Here is a 19073-nt window from a genome sequence, read left to right as displayed (position 1 = left end):
CTGGTGGCGCAGTGGTTGAGAGTCCGCCTGCTGATGCAGGGGATGCGGGTTCGTGCCCCGGTCCGGGAAGATCCCACATGCCGTGGAGCAGCTGGGCCCATGAGCCATGGCCACTGGGCCTGCGCGTCCGGAGCCTGTGCTCCGCAATGGGAGAGGCCACAACAGTGAGAGGCCCGTGTACCACAAAAAAAAAAAAAAAAAAAAAGCATTGGACAACGCTAAGGTCAGGAACCACTGGTGGAAATAATGGTGCCCTGCAGAACACAGGGATTTAAGGAACCGAGTGGACTCCCCCCAGCTTCTGGCCTTCCTGAGAGCAAGAGATTGAAGGAAGCTCAGGCTGAGGTCATTAACAGAGGCCCATTCGGGTAACTTGGTGTGTACTTGCCTTTATTGGTAAATGTGCGTTTTCATTTACTAAGAATATGTAAGCATCTTATTTCCCATTCATCTTCAGTGCCCCTCATCAGGTGCGTGCTACCTGCCCCGCTGTCTTTCTTCCTTTTCCATCTTCGCCCTCTGAAGCTAAAGTTTTAGATCACCTTACCTCTCTGGAGACTTCAGACTGGGACCCTGATCCACATACATTTATTCCTTTTATTTAAAGGTTTTTTTTTTTTTAAAGGTTGTTTTAATACCAGATACTCCAGAGTAGCTGAGTGGAAGTGGGAATGATAATAGAAACCGTTTAAAATAATCTCATCCTCACAACATTTGAGGAAGATCTTTTATTCCCAAGGGTCAGAGGGATTAAGTGAATTACCCAAAGGACTAATAAGTGGCAGAACAGAAATACATGGAACATCCATAAGAATCCAGACTTTGATGAAGTTTCTCTGGTCTTAGTTCTTACAGTTGATGATAACTGGAAGCTCTGTCTTTGTTCCTGTGGATGCCTTACTTTCCTTGGACATAATCAAGAGTTCAACATTTAGTGCCGGTAGAGAAACACCCCTTTTGACTTGAGTAAGGAATTTGGATTTCTGAGGTCCTCCAGATCAGCAGCATCCAGTAGAAATACAACGCAAGGCACAAATGCAAGCCGCGAATGTAATAATATATTTTCTTATAGCCGCACTTTTAATTTAAAAAAAAATGAATTTAATTTTGACCAACACTAATAATAACATCATATATTTCCTGAAATTAATTTTACTGGTATATTTTATTTAACCCAACATATCTAAACTATTATCATTTCAGCATGTAATCAGTCAACAATTAGTGAGATTTACATTCTCCTTTTCATACTAAGTCTCTGAAACCCGGCGTATATTTTCCAGTTATAGGAGCTCTCAGTTTGGACCAGGCCTGTTTCAGGTACCCGGCAGTCACATGTGGCTTGAGCGCCATACTGCAGAGTTCCTGGGATCTCTCATCTGCCTTGAGGTGCTTCTCTGAACCAGCGCTCTGGCTGTGGCCTTAAACACCTCCCAAATCCATATCCTGAGACCCCACCCTGGCCTTTTGCCACACTCACTGCTTGGTCTCCCTGCCTGTCTTCTCACCCCACCAGCAGTCTGTCTGTCTGTTTGTAGGCAGAGCAATTTTTCAGTGGGTAATTCTGATCACTATAGTATCCTTAAAATTCTATGGAATATGACCAAATGCCTTATCACAGCACGAAGTTCTTTCAGGGGTTGGCTCTTCCCCACCTCTGACCTGAGTGCCCTCCACTTGCCCTCATCTGCAGCCATTCAAACTACTGGCTCTTTATTCTGAGACGTTGCCTGCCCCCCTTGCACCTTTTCCTGGAGCCTGGGCTATTTCCCCAGGGGTATTTCCTCGTTTTCTCATTTGGCTCTGCTAGTCCTTTAGGAACTGTGTCCCTCCGGTGTACCTCCACCTAGATTCTGCGTAACTCTGTTAGAGTGTGGATCACACTATTGTAATTGGTGGTCCGTGGATCAGTGTTCTCTGGATTGGGACTTCCTTGAGCAGAGGATCTAGACCATACTCATCTTTGCATCCCAGATGCTAAGCACAGACCCACACACATACTAAGCACATTGCTCAAGATGGTTTGAAGAATGGTAATGGGAACATCATATTTTTACCAGTTATTGATGGATGGATGGATGGATGGATAGATGGATGGCGTTGGGTCTTCGTTGCTGCGTGCGGGCTTTCTGTAGTTGCGGCGAGCAGGGGCTACTCTTGGTTGCGGTGCGTAGGCTTCTCACTGCAGTGGCTTCTCTTGTTGCGGAGCACGGGCTCTAGGCACACAGGCTTCAGTTGTGGCACGTGGGCTCAGTAGTTGTGGCTCGTGGGCTCTAGAGCGCAGGCTCAAAAGTTGTGGCACATGGGCTTAGTTGCTCCGCGGCATGTGGGATCTTCCCGGACTAGGACTCGAACCCGTGTCCCTTGCATTGGCAGGCAGATTCTTAACCACTGCGCCACCAGGGAAGCCCCTACCTTTCTTTCATTTCTACCCTTCCTTCCTCTGGTGCAATGACCCAGAGCTGTAACTCCTTTTTCTTTTTTTTTTTTTTTTCAATTTACTACCTAAAACAGCTCAACACATCAGACTTCAGAAATCAAAACAAGTTCCCTAACAGTTTTTAGACTTAAATTTTGTCAAAGGCAGACTTGGATTGTGAGGGCTTCCTGTGGCTTTGTTGCAGGTCTACTCTGAGCACTGTAGGGATGGCTGGCATGATTTCATAGGTGCCTTTACCATCTGAGGCTTTAATTTATCTCAGTCTCTTTATTCCACAGATATTAAAAGCATGACCCTTTATTCTTTTCTGATAGCAGAATCTGCCTAATGAGAGCTAATGAGACAGGTCTCAAAAATTTCCTTATTCTGATATCTGTACACCAGAATTGAATCAGGGTACTTCTGTGGTGCGCAGTGGTTGGGAGTCCGCCTGCCAATGCAGGGGACACGGGTTCAAGCCCTGGTCTGGGAAGATCCCACATGCCGCAGAGCAGCTAAGCCCGTGTGCCACAACTACTGAGCCTGCGCTCTAGAGCCCGTGCTCCACAACAAGAGAAGCCACCGCAATGAGAAGCCCGCACACCGCAACGATGAGTAGCCCCCGCTCACTGCAACTAGAGAAAGCCCGCATGCAGCAACGAAGTCCCAGTGCAGCCAAAAAGAAATTAATTAATTTAAAAAAACAAAAAAGAATTGCATCAGGTATGAAAGAGTCTAGATACCTGAAGTTACATGGTTTTACAATAATAGTTGTTTATTCTGCAAACCACAGGAGAAATCCATGAATTTTTGAGGGATCAGGTTTTTTATCAGAAATTCAAAAAATAGCTTTTGTTTATCATATCCATCCAGGGACCATCATGTCAAATCAATAATAAATCATATTTTTTAAAATTGGCCTTCTAGATGCATTCTAGAAGCTACCTAAGCATGGCTTTATGTGTGGCCCTAAAGAATGTATTCCACCTTTAACTTAGTTTATTCTTTTAAATCAGGGAAGGAGCTGCTGTCTTCTGGAATGTGACAGACAAAACTGTAAGTATAAATAAAGTGTGAAAGTATTAAAATTTAGTTTTCTGAGAATAAATTGTTAATTGGCACTTAATAATCTGAGCAATTGGAAGATAAATTAACAGATAACCCTCAGTTTATTTGCTCTGCATTATGTGATGTTGATTCTAGCACTGTCATCTTCCAAAATTTTCTTTTTGACTTAGAAGTTTCCTACATTTTCCATTCTCTGAGCACACAATAATTTGTGGAAAATCAGAACAATCCTAGCTACACTGCAGACAGAAGGAAGTATACTTCTCATGTGATAACCTACAAAACGAGTAATGTACACACAGTTCACTGGAAGCTGGCTGCACTGAGTCTTATTTTAGATCAAGTTTTCTAGAACTTTTTAGCTCACTGGAAATAATTTCTTCAATATCCCAATCATGATTTGTTTAATACAACCTTTTCAGAGGCAGTTTGGTAATACATATCAAAGCTTTATATTTAACTCAGCAATTTTACATCTAGAAAGTTATCCAAAGGAAATAATCACAGTTATATATGATGAATGATGTATAGAAATGTTCATCAATACATTATTTACAATAGCAAAAATGAGAAATAACCAAAACACATAATAATAGGAAGTTTGTTAAATACATCCATAGCATGTATTTAGGATGTACGTGTTACAGCTCTTAAAAGTCACGTGGGAAGAAACCAATTCCTGAGGAATTGCCTGTGTATATGATACAGTTAAATTAAAAGAGCAGGTTACAAAATATAAGCAATATAATACCAGAGCTGGTAAAAAAATATGCCTCATACAAACCCAGTTTTACTGAAAGGAGATACACACATAGGGAGCAGGGGGAGGGAGACTGGGGAGTGGTTTCCTGGAGAAAAGGAAATATAAATGAGCAATAAATGTAAGAAAAATGTACAAATTGGCTATTTGAATTTGCAAAGATGTAAAAGGCTGACAATACCCAGTGTTTTTTAAGAATGCTCTCATTAAAAAAATAAATAAAAGAATGCTCTCATAGGCACAGATGTAGAGAACAAACATATGGACACCAAGGGGGGGAAGGGGGGGCAGTGGGATGAACTGGGAGATTGGGATTGACATATATACACTGATATGTATAAAATAGATAACTAATAAGAACCTGCTATATAAAAAAATGAATAATGTTCAAAAAAAAGAATGCTCTCGTAAATCTTTGGATTCTAAAGCTGGAAAAACTGTTTCGGAGAGCATTTTAGAAACATTTATCAAAATTATAAGTGTGCATGTCTTTTGTTCCAACAAATCCTAAAGAAATATTCCCACAAGTCCTTGAAGATACACGCATAAGGCTGGCACATGTGACATCGGGATAGTAGAGAATGGGGAAAAAAACCCATGGATGGACATTTAAGACGGTTAAATCAATTACGTTTCCTCCATGAAGGAGAATCGCATTGAAAATGTTCATATGTACAGTATCATCCCATTTATATAGAAAGCAAACTAAATGTACATACATATACAAATAGGGAAAAGTCTGGAAGGGTATGCACCAAGTTTAATGGTGGTTACATTAGAGGATTAGAAATTCAGGAGACTGACTATACTGCTGAACTGAATGAATAAGCATTTTCAGAACTCTAATGGAAAACTGATGAATTCATAAAAGTGTTAACAAAAGATCAAGATGAAAAAAAAATCAATTACATGGGACTGAGTGAACTGATGAGGAGGATTATAATTTTTGTGACTTTCTGTTTGAATTTAAAAAATCCCACAAGGACTCAGAGGCAAAAAATACACAAATCAATTTTCACTGCAAAGTAAAGGAGCTGTTACAGTGGAGGATTCCTGGACTGAATGTCAATATTATGACACAGTGTGAGTGTGTTTCGTGTTTGGTAATTGCAATCATTGTTGCTTTTGTTGTGGTCATCCAGTTACAATGCTTGGTGTCAGTTTATCTCTTGTAAAAATAAAATACAGTGTGTGTGTGTGAAAAAAAAATTCAGGAGAACAGAGAGAGAATCAGTTTCTATACCTCTGTGTTTAAATTTTTACAAGTGTGTTACTTAAACTTTTTGTTTTGAAGATTTAAAGAATACAAACCATAATGTTATTAGGGGTTTTCTTTGGGTCGTGGGATAATGGGAGGTTTTGTTCTCCTCCTTAAGCTTGTCTGTGTTTTCCAAATGTAAAAACAAGTGAATATATCGTTCCAATTAGTTTAGTATCACCATGAATTTGCTTTCTCCTTAAAACCTAAAGAACAGAAGAAATGGTATCAAATGTAATTTTAAAAATGTTATAAGCATTAACTCTATAACATTATCCTGTACTGAGGGAGTCGGTTATAATTTCAGGTTGATCTTGCTTTTCTTCTAGATGAAGCATGTGATGCAAGTTCTTGAAAAACATGAAATTCACCCCTATGAAATTGCATTGGTGCACTGGGAGAATGAAGAGCTTAACTACTCAAAAACAGAGTAAGCAGCTTTTTATCAAGTTTATGAAAAGGGTGCTTGGAATAACTAGGTACAGCAGTAGAGAAGATAAATTATTAATTTGGAGACTAATTTTAAGAAAAAAGTTATTGGTACAAATACAGAGCTGAAACAATAAATATTAGTGGATAGATATTTTTTTTATAGCTTCTCAGGCTACCCATAAATTAAAACAAGTAGATAGTATAACCCCAAAATAGTAAGTTTCCTAAGCGGCCAAAATCAGTAATACGGTGTGCCTTCGTTAGAATGAACCTGTTCAGTTATTCTAGTAAAGTCTTCTCTGAAGTAAATCCTTTTTGCTTTTTTCCCATTGACTTTGAGTGTAAAAAGTATAAAGTATAATGACAGGGTGCTCTAAGAGAACCACTTGTGGAAATGGGGGTACCACTGCTGTACCACTCTCAGGTCAAATGTATGGGTAGGCAACGTACTGGCCAATTTCCATGTCACAGCAAGGGTGCAAAAATGAGGAGGGATGTTAGGGTGGGGAGAGAAGGCAGAATGAAGGTCTTTTCTCTCAGGGAGGTACTGGTCTAGTGGAATGTGAGAAGGAAAAAAAGTCTTTGTATTGAGAAAGGAAGCGACACAAGCAGAGCTTTAGGGAAATTTGGAAGAGACACCAGCTATAGAAAGACTAATTGGGATGAGAGCTAAGTGATAATAGACAGCAATGAGCTTTCCTGTATCGTCTTCTCGTCCACCAACCTTTGTCCATGTCTTCTGGTCTCACGTCTCTCGTGAAGGTTTAGCCTCTACTTTTCCTATTTGCTTGTGATACTTACACTCCCAGATTCCCTCCCTTCCCCCTCCTCCCCAGTCACTCCAGAGTTCTCTACATATACATCTTGGTTTGTCACAGCTGCCTCATCTCCCTCCCCATACTCACCATGTCCATGTGATTTCAGATTATACTGTGTATAGTTACATAGTTTTATATTCAGCATTTTTTCACTTAGCAAATTATTGTAGTCATTTTCCCTTTTCTACTAAATATCCTTTCAAAACATGCTTGTTCATTTTTGTTGTGTGAATTCCTATAAATGAACCGTTCTTCTGTTGAACTTTTAGTTTCTTTCCTGATTTCTTACTATTCGACACTTGACCATAGAAAGTTTTTTTAATGTATATCTCTATTCATTTGTCTTTTTTCTTTAATAAAGGTATTTATTTATTCATTTATTTATTTACTTACTTATGGCTGCGTTGGGCCTTCGTTGCTGTGCGCAGGCTTTCTCTAGTTGCGGTGAGCGGGGGCTACTCTTTGTGGCAGTTCACGGGCTTCTCATTGCGGTGGCTTCTCTTGTTGCAGAACACGGGATCTAGGTGCATGGGCTTCAGTAGTAGTGGCATGCAGGCTCAGTAGTTGTGGCACACGGGCTTAGTTGCTCCACGGCATGTGGGATCTTCCTGGAGCAGGGCTCGAATCCATGTCCCCTGCATTGGCAGGCGGATTCTTAACCACTGCGCCACCAGGGAAGTCCCCACAGAAAGTTTTTTGTACACAAATCTTTCCTTGCATCTTTGATTATTTCCTTAGGATAAATTCCTAGAAGTGGAATTACTTGGATCGTATGGTATAAGAACATTTGTAAGACTCTTGATACAGATTGCCAAAATGACCTCTAGAAAGATTATAAAGATTATTTTTCAAAAGAAAAAAGGTACTTTTTGCGATTTAGAAACTACTTTTTTTTTTTTTTTCTTTTCTCAGGGGACAGTCAAAACTTCACAGAGGGGAAATCAGGTTAAATTCAGAGCTAGATTTAGATGACGTCATTCTAGAGAAATTTGCTTTCTCAAATGCTCTTTGCCTTTCAGGTAAGTTACTACTACTTATCAGAGACGGTATCCCATAGTTTTCATTTCATCGAGGGAAGCTGAAATATTTAGTAAAGACTTTGACATGTTTTCGTAGAGCACTCAGCAAAGCCTTATAATTCCTTTTCCTTTTTTTTCCCTCCAAGAGAAAAATATATGTAGTATAGAGTATAATATATAGTATCTGTGCTATAGTTATTCATTCCTTATTGGTATTGATAAAGCTTACCTCTCCAAAAATATTCTTTTATGTTGTTGCTGTTATTATTATTATCACTACCTTTGTTTTCCCCTCTCCTTCTCTCTGAGATTCTTAGTCTTAGATTGTCTCTAATCCAGGCAGAGAAAGAAAGCACAGCCTTCTGTGATTGGGCACAGGCCTCTATGTAGAAAAATACACTCTGGTTTTTCACAGGAATGGGACAGAGAGTCACAGTGGCTCTCAGTTTCTTCGGCAAGATCCACGCACCTGAATAGAACTGTAGAAGTTCTCTAAGAAATGTTCCTGCCACCAGTCTGCACTAGGCTGCTGCTGTGGTGGACTGCACATACCACCCAGGAGGCTTCGGGACTTCTGAGCTGTACCCACAGCCCAGAGGAGTGGAGGGAAGGTCAGGAAGGCCTGATTTCTGCCCCTCTACAGAGCCACCCTTCGTTCCTCTCAGCTTCTGAGATGCAGTAGGAGAAAATCAGGGATTCTACCCAGTGTAGTTTTGGTCTGCGAGCAGGGCTTGGAAATCCACTCAACTTTCTTCTGTCTCTTTCTACCTAGTGCCATCTTTTGTAATAATAAGTAACGACTCTTAAATTTCAGTCTCAAATTTTTTGGACATCTGCTTCTTAAACTATTGTTGAAATGGCAGTGAAGGTACTGTGCAGTTTTACATTTTGTAGAAACATGAATATGATGATAAATGTTCTATTGTTAATTTTTTTTCCCCCAGTGAAACTGGCTATCTGGGAAGCATCACTGGATAAATTTGTTGAATCTATTCAGTCGATTCCAGAGGTAATTATACAAATTTTATGCTTGTTTTCAAGGATTGAGTTCTATTGGGGGAAAATACAAATTTCCCACTATAATGATGAATTTAGAAGTACAATAAAGTAATAATAAACATTAAGAAAGCTGCACTGAATTTAAGCAGGAAAAAAAAAAAAACCCGGTTACGTATAAAATGATAAAATAAGAAACCTTTTAAAACTTAAAATTCAAATTACTTTTCTCTAATGGTATAGTATTTTTAATGTAACTGAATTGAAGGGAAATGAAATGTTTCCTCTCTAAGGAAGGAAATTATGACCACTTTTCTCGATTAAAAAGTGTCTTGACAAATTACAAGGAAAATAGTGGCATGAAAAATGCAACTAAAATTATATCAAAACTTCAGAATACATTAAAAATCATGCTTACTGTAATTAACTTTGTTTTTACTGCGAAAGAATAATTATACTAGGGAAAAGAGCCCCTGGTTTTTCATTAAGAGATTAGGAATGTACATCATAGAAAATGCTAGTGAGAAGGGAGAGCTGTGTATGTATGTATCTATTTTCCCCCTCCCAAATAGGCTTTAAAAGCTGGGAAGAAAGTGAAACTATCTCATGAAGAAGTTATGCAGAAAATGGGTGAACTCTTTGCCTTAAGGTAAATTTTCTCTGTAAATGAAATATTTCATATATTTAACCATCTCCAGAAAATATCCCTGTAGCTCTACAGTAAAGAGCGAACATTTATATCTGTATGGGAATTGCAGCTGTTTTTATTTCATTCACTATAAGCATGGAGAACTCTTACCCATTAGAAGCAGGTGGGCTGTATTAGGACTGTACTGGAAGAAACTGTGCATGTGCAAGAGAGACCATAATTACTGACGTTAAACCTACGTCAGCGAGCGTAGTAGGTGTTATTCAAAGGTGGAAAGATGCATTCTAGAATTTGGACAAGGGTGATTCTCAGTAAAAGTATATCACTGCATCATAATGCTGAATAGACCTCATTGCTACGGAAAAGTGATGTACCATATTTCACTGACTCTGAGACACCATACGACACCACAAGAAAGTGAAAATGCTGCCCACTAACATACGAGACAACGCTTTTTTATCACAGAATTTTAATTTTGCACTACGGAAATAGCTCTCAGTCTTATTTGGATGTAGATTGATCACATTTCCTCTTGGGCACACATAAAAAGGAAAGAATAAGAGAAATAAGTCATCTAAGGCAATGACAACTAAGTCTCAACTGCCACCTGTAAGACATCATCAATTTTAAAGATGCCTCCCACTTTCAAAGATGTTAAAATGGGAAGAAGAGTGTCTTAAAATTGATGAAACATAATAGTACGTCGTTCAAAATTAAGTTAAAAGGCCTTCAGTTTATTTCATTCTTGTAGTTTTCCCAAGATTTATGGAATGAAACACCCTGAATCTTGGTGTTATTCTCACTAGGCAGGATTCTCAGTGTTTCGGCCCTTGTGTATGGGGTGAGTTACTGGAGTTCCTTGTCAATAGTTTACCTAAGAGTTGCTTTTCCACATTCTCCTTAGTTACTTGCCCTGGAGAGAAGTGGTCCAGTGTTGCGTCATCTAGGCCCTTCTCAAAGCTCAGGGACCCTAACTCAGGGCACCAACAAAAATAAAAAGCCCTGCATGAGAGCGTCCCACAGCACATCTACAGCCTTGAGCTCGCTAAGAAATGGGGGAGACAGACTCCTCTCCCCTCTTCTCTTGGTCATGCGAGCAGAACTTGATATAGCAAATTATTAATTCTAGGACTCAGAAATTAGGACTTGATATACTTAGGTATGTGAATAGTTTCGTAGAGTCTTACTGTTGTTATCCTAAGTTTTCGTCTCTTTACAATAAGAGTGCTTATGTGTTATTCAAAGGAATGTGGCGAATCTATGACGAGAAATAGAAGTAGAAATGTGGCAGTCACAGCTTATACATGGTATGATCCTACTTGTAAGCAAACAACATATTCATCTCTATCTTGATACGTATACATACTACCAGACACGTAGGTGTATGTGCACGCACACACACACACGTGCACGTGTGTGCATGGAAGCAGATCTGGAAGGACACAGGAGAGTATTGGCAGGGCCGAAAGGATTTGACTTGTTAGGGTAACGGGCCTACCAGTGTTTTCTGAGTTCTTCTCTAGGGTTATTTTTTTTATAGTGAACAGCTATTTATGTGTTACTTCTATAACATAAATTTTTGTTTAAAAGCAAACTCAGGCCTCATATGTAAAAAAGGTAGAAATAGAGAGTGTGTGTGTTTGTGTGTGTGTGTGAAACTAGCAGCGGCTACCCGCAGGGAGTGGGAGAAAGGGAAAAATGGGGATAAGAATAGGAGTAAGATTGGTCAATTTTTACCTTTTTCTGTCTTTTTTATTTTTGAGCCATCTGATTACCTATCCACACACACACACACACAAATATACGTGCATGTATGTTGTAACAAATTTTAATAAAGAAGCTTAGAAATTTTTTTTTTAATAAGTTTATTTATTTTGGCTGCGTTGGGTCTTCGTTGCTGTACACGGGCTTTCTCTAGTTGCAGCAAGCGGGCACTACTCTTCGTTGCGGTGCGCAGTCTTCTTATTGCGGTGGCTTCTGTTGTTGCGGAGGACAAGCTCTAGGCGCGCAGGCTCAGTAGTTGTGGCTCACAGGCTCAGTAGTTGTGGCGCACGGACTTAGTTGCTCCGCGGCCTGTAGGATCTTCCCAGACCAGGGCTCAAACCCGTGTCCTCTGCATTGGCAGGTGGATTCTTAACCACTGCACCACCAGGGAAGTCGCTAGAAATTTTTTTAATTGGGTTTTTTTCTCTCTACTTCATAAATGTTAATATAAAGATTGAATTAATTTGGTTGCACATTTTGAAAATTTTTTGTTTACATGTTTCTCAGAAATATTACAAGAATCAGCATTAAAAACTACTTTTGGGCTTCCCTGGTGGCGCAGTGGTTGAGAGTCCGCCTGCCGATGCAGGGGACACGGGTTCCCCGGTCCGGGAAGATCCCACATGCCGCAGAGCGGCTGGGCCTGTGAGCCATGGCCGCTGAGCCTGTGCGTCCGGAACCTGTGCTCCGCAACGGGAGAGGCCACAACAGTGAAAGGCCCACGTACCCCCAAAAAAATAAAAAATAAAAATAAACTAATTTTATAAAGCACCATGTAAACAAGAAATAAACTTATTTACAAAACAGAAGTAGACTCACAGACATAGAAAACAAATTTGTGGTTACCAAAGGGGATGGGGGCAGATAAATTAGGAGTTTGGGATTAATATAGCCACACTGCTATATATAAAATAGGTAAACAGCAGGGACCTACTGTATAGCATAGGGAACCGTACTCAATATCTTGTAGTAACCTATAATGGAAAAGAATCTGAAAAAGAATATATATATGTGTAACTGAATCAGTTTGCCATACACTTGAAATTAACACAACATTGTAAATTAACCATACTTCAGTCAATCAATAAATCAATCAATAAATATCTCCTTCAAAAAAGAAATAAAATAGACCATGCTTTTTAATTTAAGATAAAAATTAAAGATTTTCCTTTTTTTAAGACACCATATAAACTTGAGTTCAGACTTCTTGATGACTCCTGATTTCTACTGGGACAGAGAAAATCTGGAAGAACTTTATGATAAAACTTGTCGGTTCCTCAGCATTACGCGTAGAGTTAAGGTATGTATTTTGCACTTCTACTGAAAGTGACACAGTGTCACCTATAAGTTGTATGACTGTGTGAAGAGAAGTTTTTAATTAAGTAAATGTGTTTAACTGCTTTTGGGGAAATGTCTTGTTTGACTTCTACTCAGATCTCTAGATCTCCCGTTCTAGTTTTCCTGTGTACAGACAGTTTTCAGCTTTCATGTCAAAGGATATTCTGATATTTGCTCTACAGACTAGATAAGGTTGGTGAGAGTTTGGAGGCCTGGTGGTCTGTTAGGAAGTTTCTCATCAAGTTTCAAGCAAGAGTTCATGGGGTCCAGAACTTTACTGGTGACAGTGAGAACAGAAATGAATTTTTAAAAGAATCCTTTAAGACAAATGAACTGGTTGGTACTGGGAGGCCAGGGAGAAGGAAGAATAAGGATGACTGACGTTTGTTGTGGGTGACAGGTAGAAAGATGGCAAAACGTAGAGAGGTTGGGGGGAGGGGAGGAGCCACATTTAGGATGTGTTGAGAGTAGAGTAGCAAGAAGACATCCAGTTAGAACTGTCTGAAAGCATTGAGAAGCGTGGAAGAAAAGTTGAGGAGGGAGGAAGCTGATGGAATGATGGAAGTGCGTGGAGGGCGTCATGGTGGAGGTAAACCACACGGGAAAGAGAGCAGAAGACAAGATGGACAGTAGTACCATGTGTGTGCATAGTTCTGTCACATTTAATCACGCGTGTAGATCCAGGTAACCACCAGATCGGGATACAGAACTGTTCTGTCACCACAGAGATCTCCCTTGTGCTTGTCCCTTTATAGTCACACCCTTCCCTCCCCGACCATCCCTAACCGCTGGTAATAAGTAATCTACTCTCCAGCTCTATAATTTGGTCATTTGGGGAATGTTATATAAATAGAATCATACAGGGTGTGACTTTAAAATGGGCTGTTTTCAATGAGTATAATACTCTTGAGATCCATCCAAGCCATTGCCTGTATCAATCCCTGCCTTCCTGTGAGTTACTTAGCCATTTGGGGGGATTCCATTTTGATTTATCTCTGTTTTTGAGTGTATCTCTTTGCATAGATACTTAGTGGTTGCTCTAAGTGTCACATTATACATACCTAGCTTATCACAATCCACTGGTTTCAGCATTTTGCCAGATTAAATCAAGCGTGGAAACCTTACTGCTCTTTACATCCCTTTACTCCCCACTTTGAGAACTTCATCAGTGTTACAGTTTTTGCTGCAAACATCAAACATAATTTAGAAAACTCACGAGGAGACGGAAATCCTGTTGTATCTACCCCCATTTTTATTCTTTCTGTTCTTTTTTTTTTCAACGATGTTGCAAGATTTCTTCTTTTTTTGTTTCTTTTCTGTTTTAAGAACATTCTGTAGCCATTCTTTCAGGGTAAGTTTGCAAAAGCATAGTCTCTTAGTTTTTCTTCATCTGAAAACGTCTAGATTTCCCCTTTATTCCTGAAGGAGTTTTTCACTAGGTAGAGGATTCCAAGTTGATAGTTCATTTCTTTCAATACCTACAAATTACTGTGTCACTTTCTTCCGGCCTCCATGATTTCTGAGGAGACATCTACTATCTCTCTGTGACGTGAATGTCAGACCTTTAATTATACTCCAACAAGTCTTCGAGGCTCTATTTTTTTCCTAATCTTTTCAACAAATGGTGCTAGAACAATGGGATAGTCATAATGAACCCTATCCTTTACTTCACACCATTTCTAAATGAATCAGAGACCTTTTAAATATAAAAGCTAAAATTATAAAACCTCAGGAAGAAAATATAGGAAAAAGGCCTCATGACCTTGGGGAAGGCCAAGATTTGTTAGGGAAAAAAAAAAAAAACATGCACCTTGGGGAACGAATTTGATAAGTTGAACTTCATCAAAACTAAGACCACTGCTCTTTGAAAGACACTCTTAAGAATATGAAAAGGCAAATCACAGGCTGGGAGGAAATATTCTCAATATATAACCTGACAAAGGACTTGTCCATAATAATCAAAGAACTCTTTCTACTCAAGGGGCTTCCCTGGTGGCGCAGTGGTTAAGAATCTGCCTGCCAATGCAGGGGACATGGGTTCGAGCCCTGGTCCAGGAAGATCCCACACGCCGCGGAGCAGCTAAGCCTGTGCGCCACAACTACTGAGCCTGCTCTCTAGGCCTGCGTGCCACAACTACTGAAGCCCGCATGCCTAGAGCCCGTGCTGCACAAAAAGAGAAGCCACCACAATGAGAAGCCCGCGCAGCACAACGAAGAGTAACCCCCGCTCGCCACAACTAGAGAAAGCCTGTGTGCAGCAACGAAGACCCAATGCAGCCAAAAATAAAATAAATAATTTTTTTTAAAAAAGATCTATGCATTAAAAAAAAGGAAAAACTCTTTCTACTCAAAAAGACAACCCAGTTTTTTAAATGGGCAAAAGATTTAAACTGACGTCTCACAAAATATGTGAACGGCCAAATAAACATGAGAAGATGTTCAACGTTATTGTTTACCAGGGAAGTGCAAATTAAACCTGCAATGCGCTGTTACTACACACTCACTAGAATGACTAAAATTAAAAGGACTGACAATACCAAGTGTTGGGAAGGATACAGAGCAGATGGAAGTATCATACATTACTTGGGAATGTATGATACTTTACTTGGGAATACTTTACATTACTTGGGAATGTGGGAATATACATCGTTACAGCCACTTTGCAAAAACAGCCCGGCAGCTCCTCAGAAATTTAATTATTGTGTTACTATACGATCCAGCAATTCCACTCCTGAGTATTTACTCATGAGAAATGAAAACATATGCCCTCACACTGATTTGTACCTGAATGTTCTTAGCACCTTTAGTCATAATAGCCAAAAACTGGAAACAATCAAATGCCCATCTGTAGGTGAATGGATAAAGAAATTGTGGGATAGCCATACGGTGGAGTACCACTCGGCGGTAAAAGCGATGAATTACCCACCCATGCAACAACGTGAATGAAATCAGGATCATTATGCTGAGTGAAGAAAATCTAGACACAGAAGAATACATGCTGTTATAGGAAATTCTAGAAAGGCTAATCTAATCTATAGTTACAGAAAGTAGATCAGTGGTTCCCTAGGGCTTGGAGGTGGGGTGGTGGGTAGGGCAGTAGATTCCAAAGGGGCACAAGAGATCGTGGGGTGATGGAAACGCTGTGGTGTTACTTACATAGTGTCTATCTATGAAAAGTCTTCAAATTGTATACTTAGAATGGAAACAAGTGCAGATTATTGTATGTAAATTATGCCTCAAGGAAAACTTGAAAATGAACCTTTTGTGAGAATTCTCTAATGACATTAAACAAAAGCATCAACCTTGATGAGCAGCCGTATTTACTAGGGACGAATTTGAAAGTGCTCAAGAGTTATGGCTTTTGGACGTCTCCGCTTTTTCTCTTGGAATGAAGACGTTTAGTGGAACCACGACCGTTGGGGTGAAGTATAAAGATGATCGCCACCAGGCAGATGCATCACACCTCTTCTGATGACCAGCCTGTTGTGCTGAGTTACGTCGGTAATGGTGGCTGAGCAACAACCAAGGTAAACCGGCTGCCCGGGAAGTGTGCGCTCCAGCATCCTCGCCCTGTCCCCACCCCCATCCTGTGTCCTTCCTCAAATCACGGCACCTTTGATGCCCGCGGTGTCCTTCACATGTCCCTCGTGGACAAGAGTACAGGAAAAGAGAACAGAAGCACTGAAGTCACCAACGATGAAGGCGGTTTGAGCAGGAAACATCCTGAGTGTGTGGTCCAGAGGAGGAGAAGTGTAAAGATAGGAACTTACTCAACATGAACACTGCATTTAGCGTGAAAGCCACAGCTGAACGTGAGGAATGTTAAAACAGGGTCGATCGTGAACATTGACACGCAGTGAAGTAATCAGCTAGCTGGACCAGCATCACAGTGCCAAGTAGGAGGGGGAAACCTGGAGAAAGTGCCTCTGCGTCTTCACTTTGCTGAAGCAGAGGGAGGGTATGTGCCAGGAGGGCACTTGGGGTTCGCTGGGGACAGTGCTCCTCTGAGTGGAGAGGCCCCCTCAGTCCCCAGTGTGGGGAAATGGATCGCAGCCCAGGGAGCAGGTGGAGCAGGTCCCCTCAGTCCCCAAACTGGAAGAGCCCCAGAACAGGTCGGTCCCGTGGTATTTTTCAAAAAAAATCTTACGTGAGTTCTGTATAACTGTAATGCTGCTGACTTCCGAATCCTTAACTGAGTACCTGGAATAATGCGTACATTGTACTTAATCCGTGCTGTAAAACAAGTGGAAAATCACTCAGGTAGTGTCCTGAAGAATAAAAATAAAGGTCTGTTTCAGTCGGGCGCCACTTGCCCGTGTGCTTCTGCAGTACGTGGTGCGCACTCCTGGGGGCGGCAGTTCACGGACCGCGTCGTACTGATCTGATGGCACCACGGATTCAGTGCCTTTGGAGAAGCCTCTCCTCACCTCCTCGGTGTAGCCTCCTCACAAGGCGGGGAGAGAGCACCCACTCTGGTGTCTCTGCCTCTCCTTGTAAGGATGTTAATTTAGACCTCCTCTAAACCTAATCACCCCCAAAGGCCTCATCTCCAGATACCGTCACATTGGGGGTTAGGACTTCAACATGAATTTTGGGGGAACACGAACATTCTGTCCATATTACCAAGCAGTCCCTGGAAATCCACTTTAAATGTTCTTTATGAGCTAAAATTTGTTTCTTTTAAATTGTTTTTTATAAATTACATATTTCTTCCACATCCTTATTGGAATCTGTGTAGGAACTGGGGCAAGGTGGCTAAAAGTAGAAGTAGCAGGTATTCAGAGGGGAAAAGGGGATTTATATGAAATGGGAGCTGCACTCGTGAGATTCCCCCTCTCCTTCCTTAAAACAGCAGCGGAAGAGACAGAAGCTGCTTCCCTGTAAATACGTGATAAGTACACTCCCCTCTAGAACGCAGGCTTCGTGAAATCAGAGAACAGGATCGTCTTCTTCCTGGCTCCCTTCCCGCTCCTTGGCAAAGGCCTCACATACAATATGTGCTCCATAGATATTTGTAGAATTAATCAGTGATTAAGAGTTCAAAATGAAACTCACTGTCTTCTCCCAGAAAATGCAGTTGAACCTTCTCTATTTCTGTCTCAGCTAATAGCACGACCACCTGGTCAGTCAAGCAGGAACTTGAAACTGACCATGGTTTCCTCTTTCTCCTTCATCTTCCACAGGCAGTCAGAGCATCCTTTCGTTTTCTCCTAAGTGTCATGCATTCATTGCCAGATATTTATTGAAAGTCTCTATGATAGGCCCTGGGCTGGTGAGACAGGGAGGGATACCAAACCGACCCGCCTCCTGCGCCCTGACGGCTGATGTGCATCTCCCACCCCCGTTCACCCTAATACCTTCTTCTTTGTCTCCCACCCTCTGGGCTGGGCCCTGTAGCCAGAAGACAGAGACGTATCTGTCTTATTCACCATTTCATCTCCTCTGCCCAGCACAGTGTAGTAAACATTGAACAGATATTTTAAGAGTGAACAAAGGACTCCCTTACCTGCAGAAGAAAGTTGCAACATGACCGTGCTATGTATTCATTTCTACTGCGGCTGCAACAGATTACCACAGACTGACTTAACACAGATGTATTATTTTACAGTTCTATAGGTCCGAAGTCTGACCTGGGAGTCACTGAGCCAAAATCAAGGCGCTGGCAGGGCCGCGTCCCACTCCGGAGGCTCTGGGTGGGAGCCACTTCCTGGGCTGTTCCAGCTCCGAGGGGCCACCCACTGCCCTTGCTCAGAGCCCCTCTTCCATCTCGCATCGCTGAGCTCTTCTGCCTGCCATTCCCACTTTTAAGGACCCTTGTGATTGCCCTGGGCCCACCCAGATAATCTAGGATTGTCTCCTTATCTAAAGATCGTCTGACTTAACAAGCTTAATTCCTTCCTGCACAGTCTTAAGTATTCCTTGCTATGTAATACTCGTGGGTCCCAAGGATTAGAATGTGAATATCTGGGGGACCATTACTCTGCCTACCACCTATGGTCTGTAGTACCTGTCACAATTCAGTACTTAACCTTTTTTTAACCTTACCTCCAAGCACTTTCAGGTTTTTCGCTATCTAGCTGTACTTGCCTCCATGCTGTTTCCTCTGCTAGAAATACTGTCCCCCTGGCGCCCCACCTTTTCTTCCTGGCACCTGCCTATTTAGAGCCTACTTCACATTTACCACCTCTGTGACCCTGTCCCCGTTTTCTTCTGCTCCATCATCTGTGCGCATGAAACACGTCTGATTCTGTAACCAAAGGACATAGGAAGCATATGTTAGTTGGGGCTCCCTTGCTTGCACACGACAGAAGGACAATTGGAATGACCTTACTTATCCCCGTAAGTAACTGGCTCACGGGACTGAGAAACAGGGAGCAGGTGTGAAACAGGGAATGTCTGTTGCACAGACCCAGACGGGTCACCAGGACTGTTTCTTACCTCAGCATCCTCCGTACCCATTTGGCCTCATCCTTTCCTTCTTGGTGGCATTCTCTCAGCGATGGGGGGAAGGGGTGTGGGAAGAGGGAATATCCGAGCGACATTTTACTCTGC

The 19073-nt window shown here is 41.3% G+C and overlaps 1 protein-coding gene across 1 annotated transcript in view; it reads left to right on the top strand.

Annotated features, from left to right (window-relative positions):
- The window catches only part of RMND1 (required for meiotic nuclear division 1 homolog), a 39031-nt gene that overhangs the window by 15637 nt on the left and 4321 nt on the right, over window positions 1-19073 (top strand). Inside the window, exons 5-10 of the mRNA XM_024747860.1 lie at window positions 3436-3475; window positions 5835-5935; window positions 7668-7774; window positions 8719-8783; window positions 9343-9419; window positions 12363-12483. Coding sequence (XP_024603628.1) covers window positions 3436-3475; window positions 5835-5935; window positions 7668-7774; window positions 8719-8783; window positions 9343-9419; window positions 12363-12483 — 511 coding nt within the window. The remainder of the gene's footprint in view (window positions 1-3435; window positions 3476-5834; window positions 5936-7667; window positions 7775-8718; window positions 8784-9342; window positions 9420-12362; window positions 12484-19073) is intronic.

The sequence above is a fragment of the Neophocaena asiaeorientalis genome, unplaced genomic scaffold, assembly GCF_003031525.2.
Source record: "Neophocaena asiaeorientalis asiaeorientalis breed wild unplaced genomic scaffold, Neophocaena_asiaeorientalis_V1.1 scaffold123, whole genome shotgun sequence".
Classification (NCBI taxonomy): domain Eukaryota; kingdom Metazoa; phylum Chordata; class Mammalia; order Artiodactyla; family Phocoenidae; genus Neophocaena; species Neophocaena asiaeorientalis.
The sequence above is the reverse complement of the archived record's forward strand: the minus strand, read 5'-3'. Positions and strand labels throughout refer to the sequence as shown.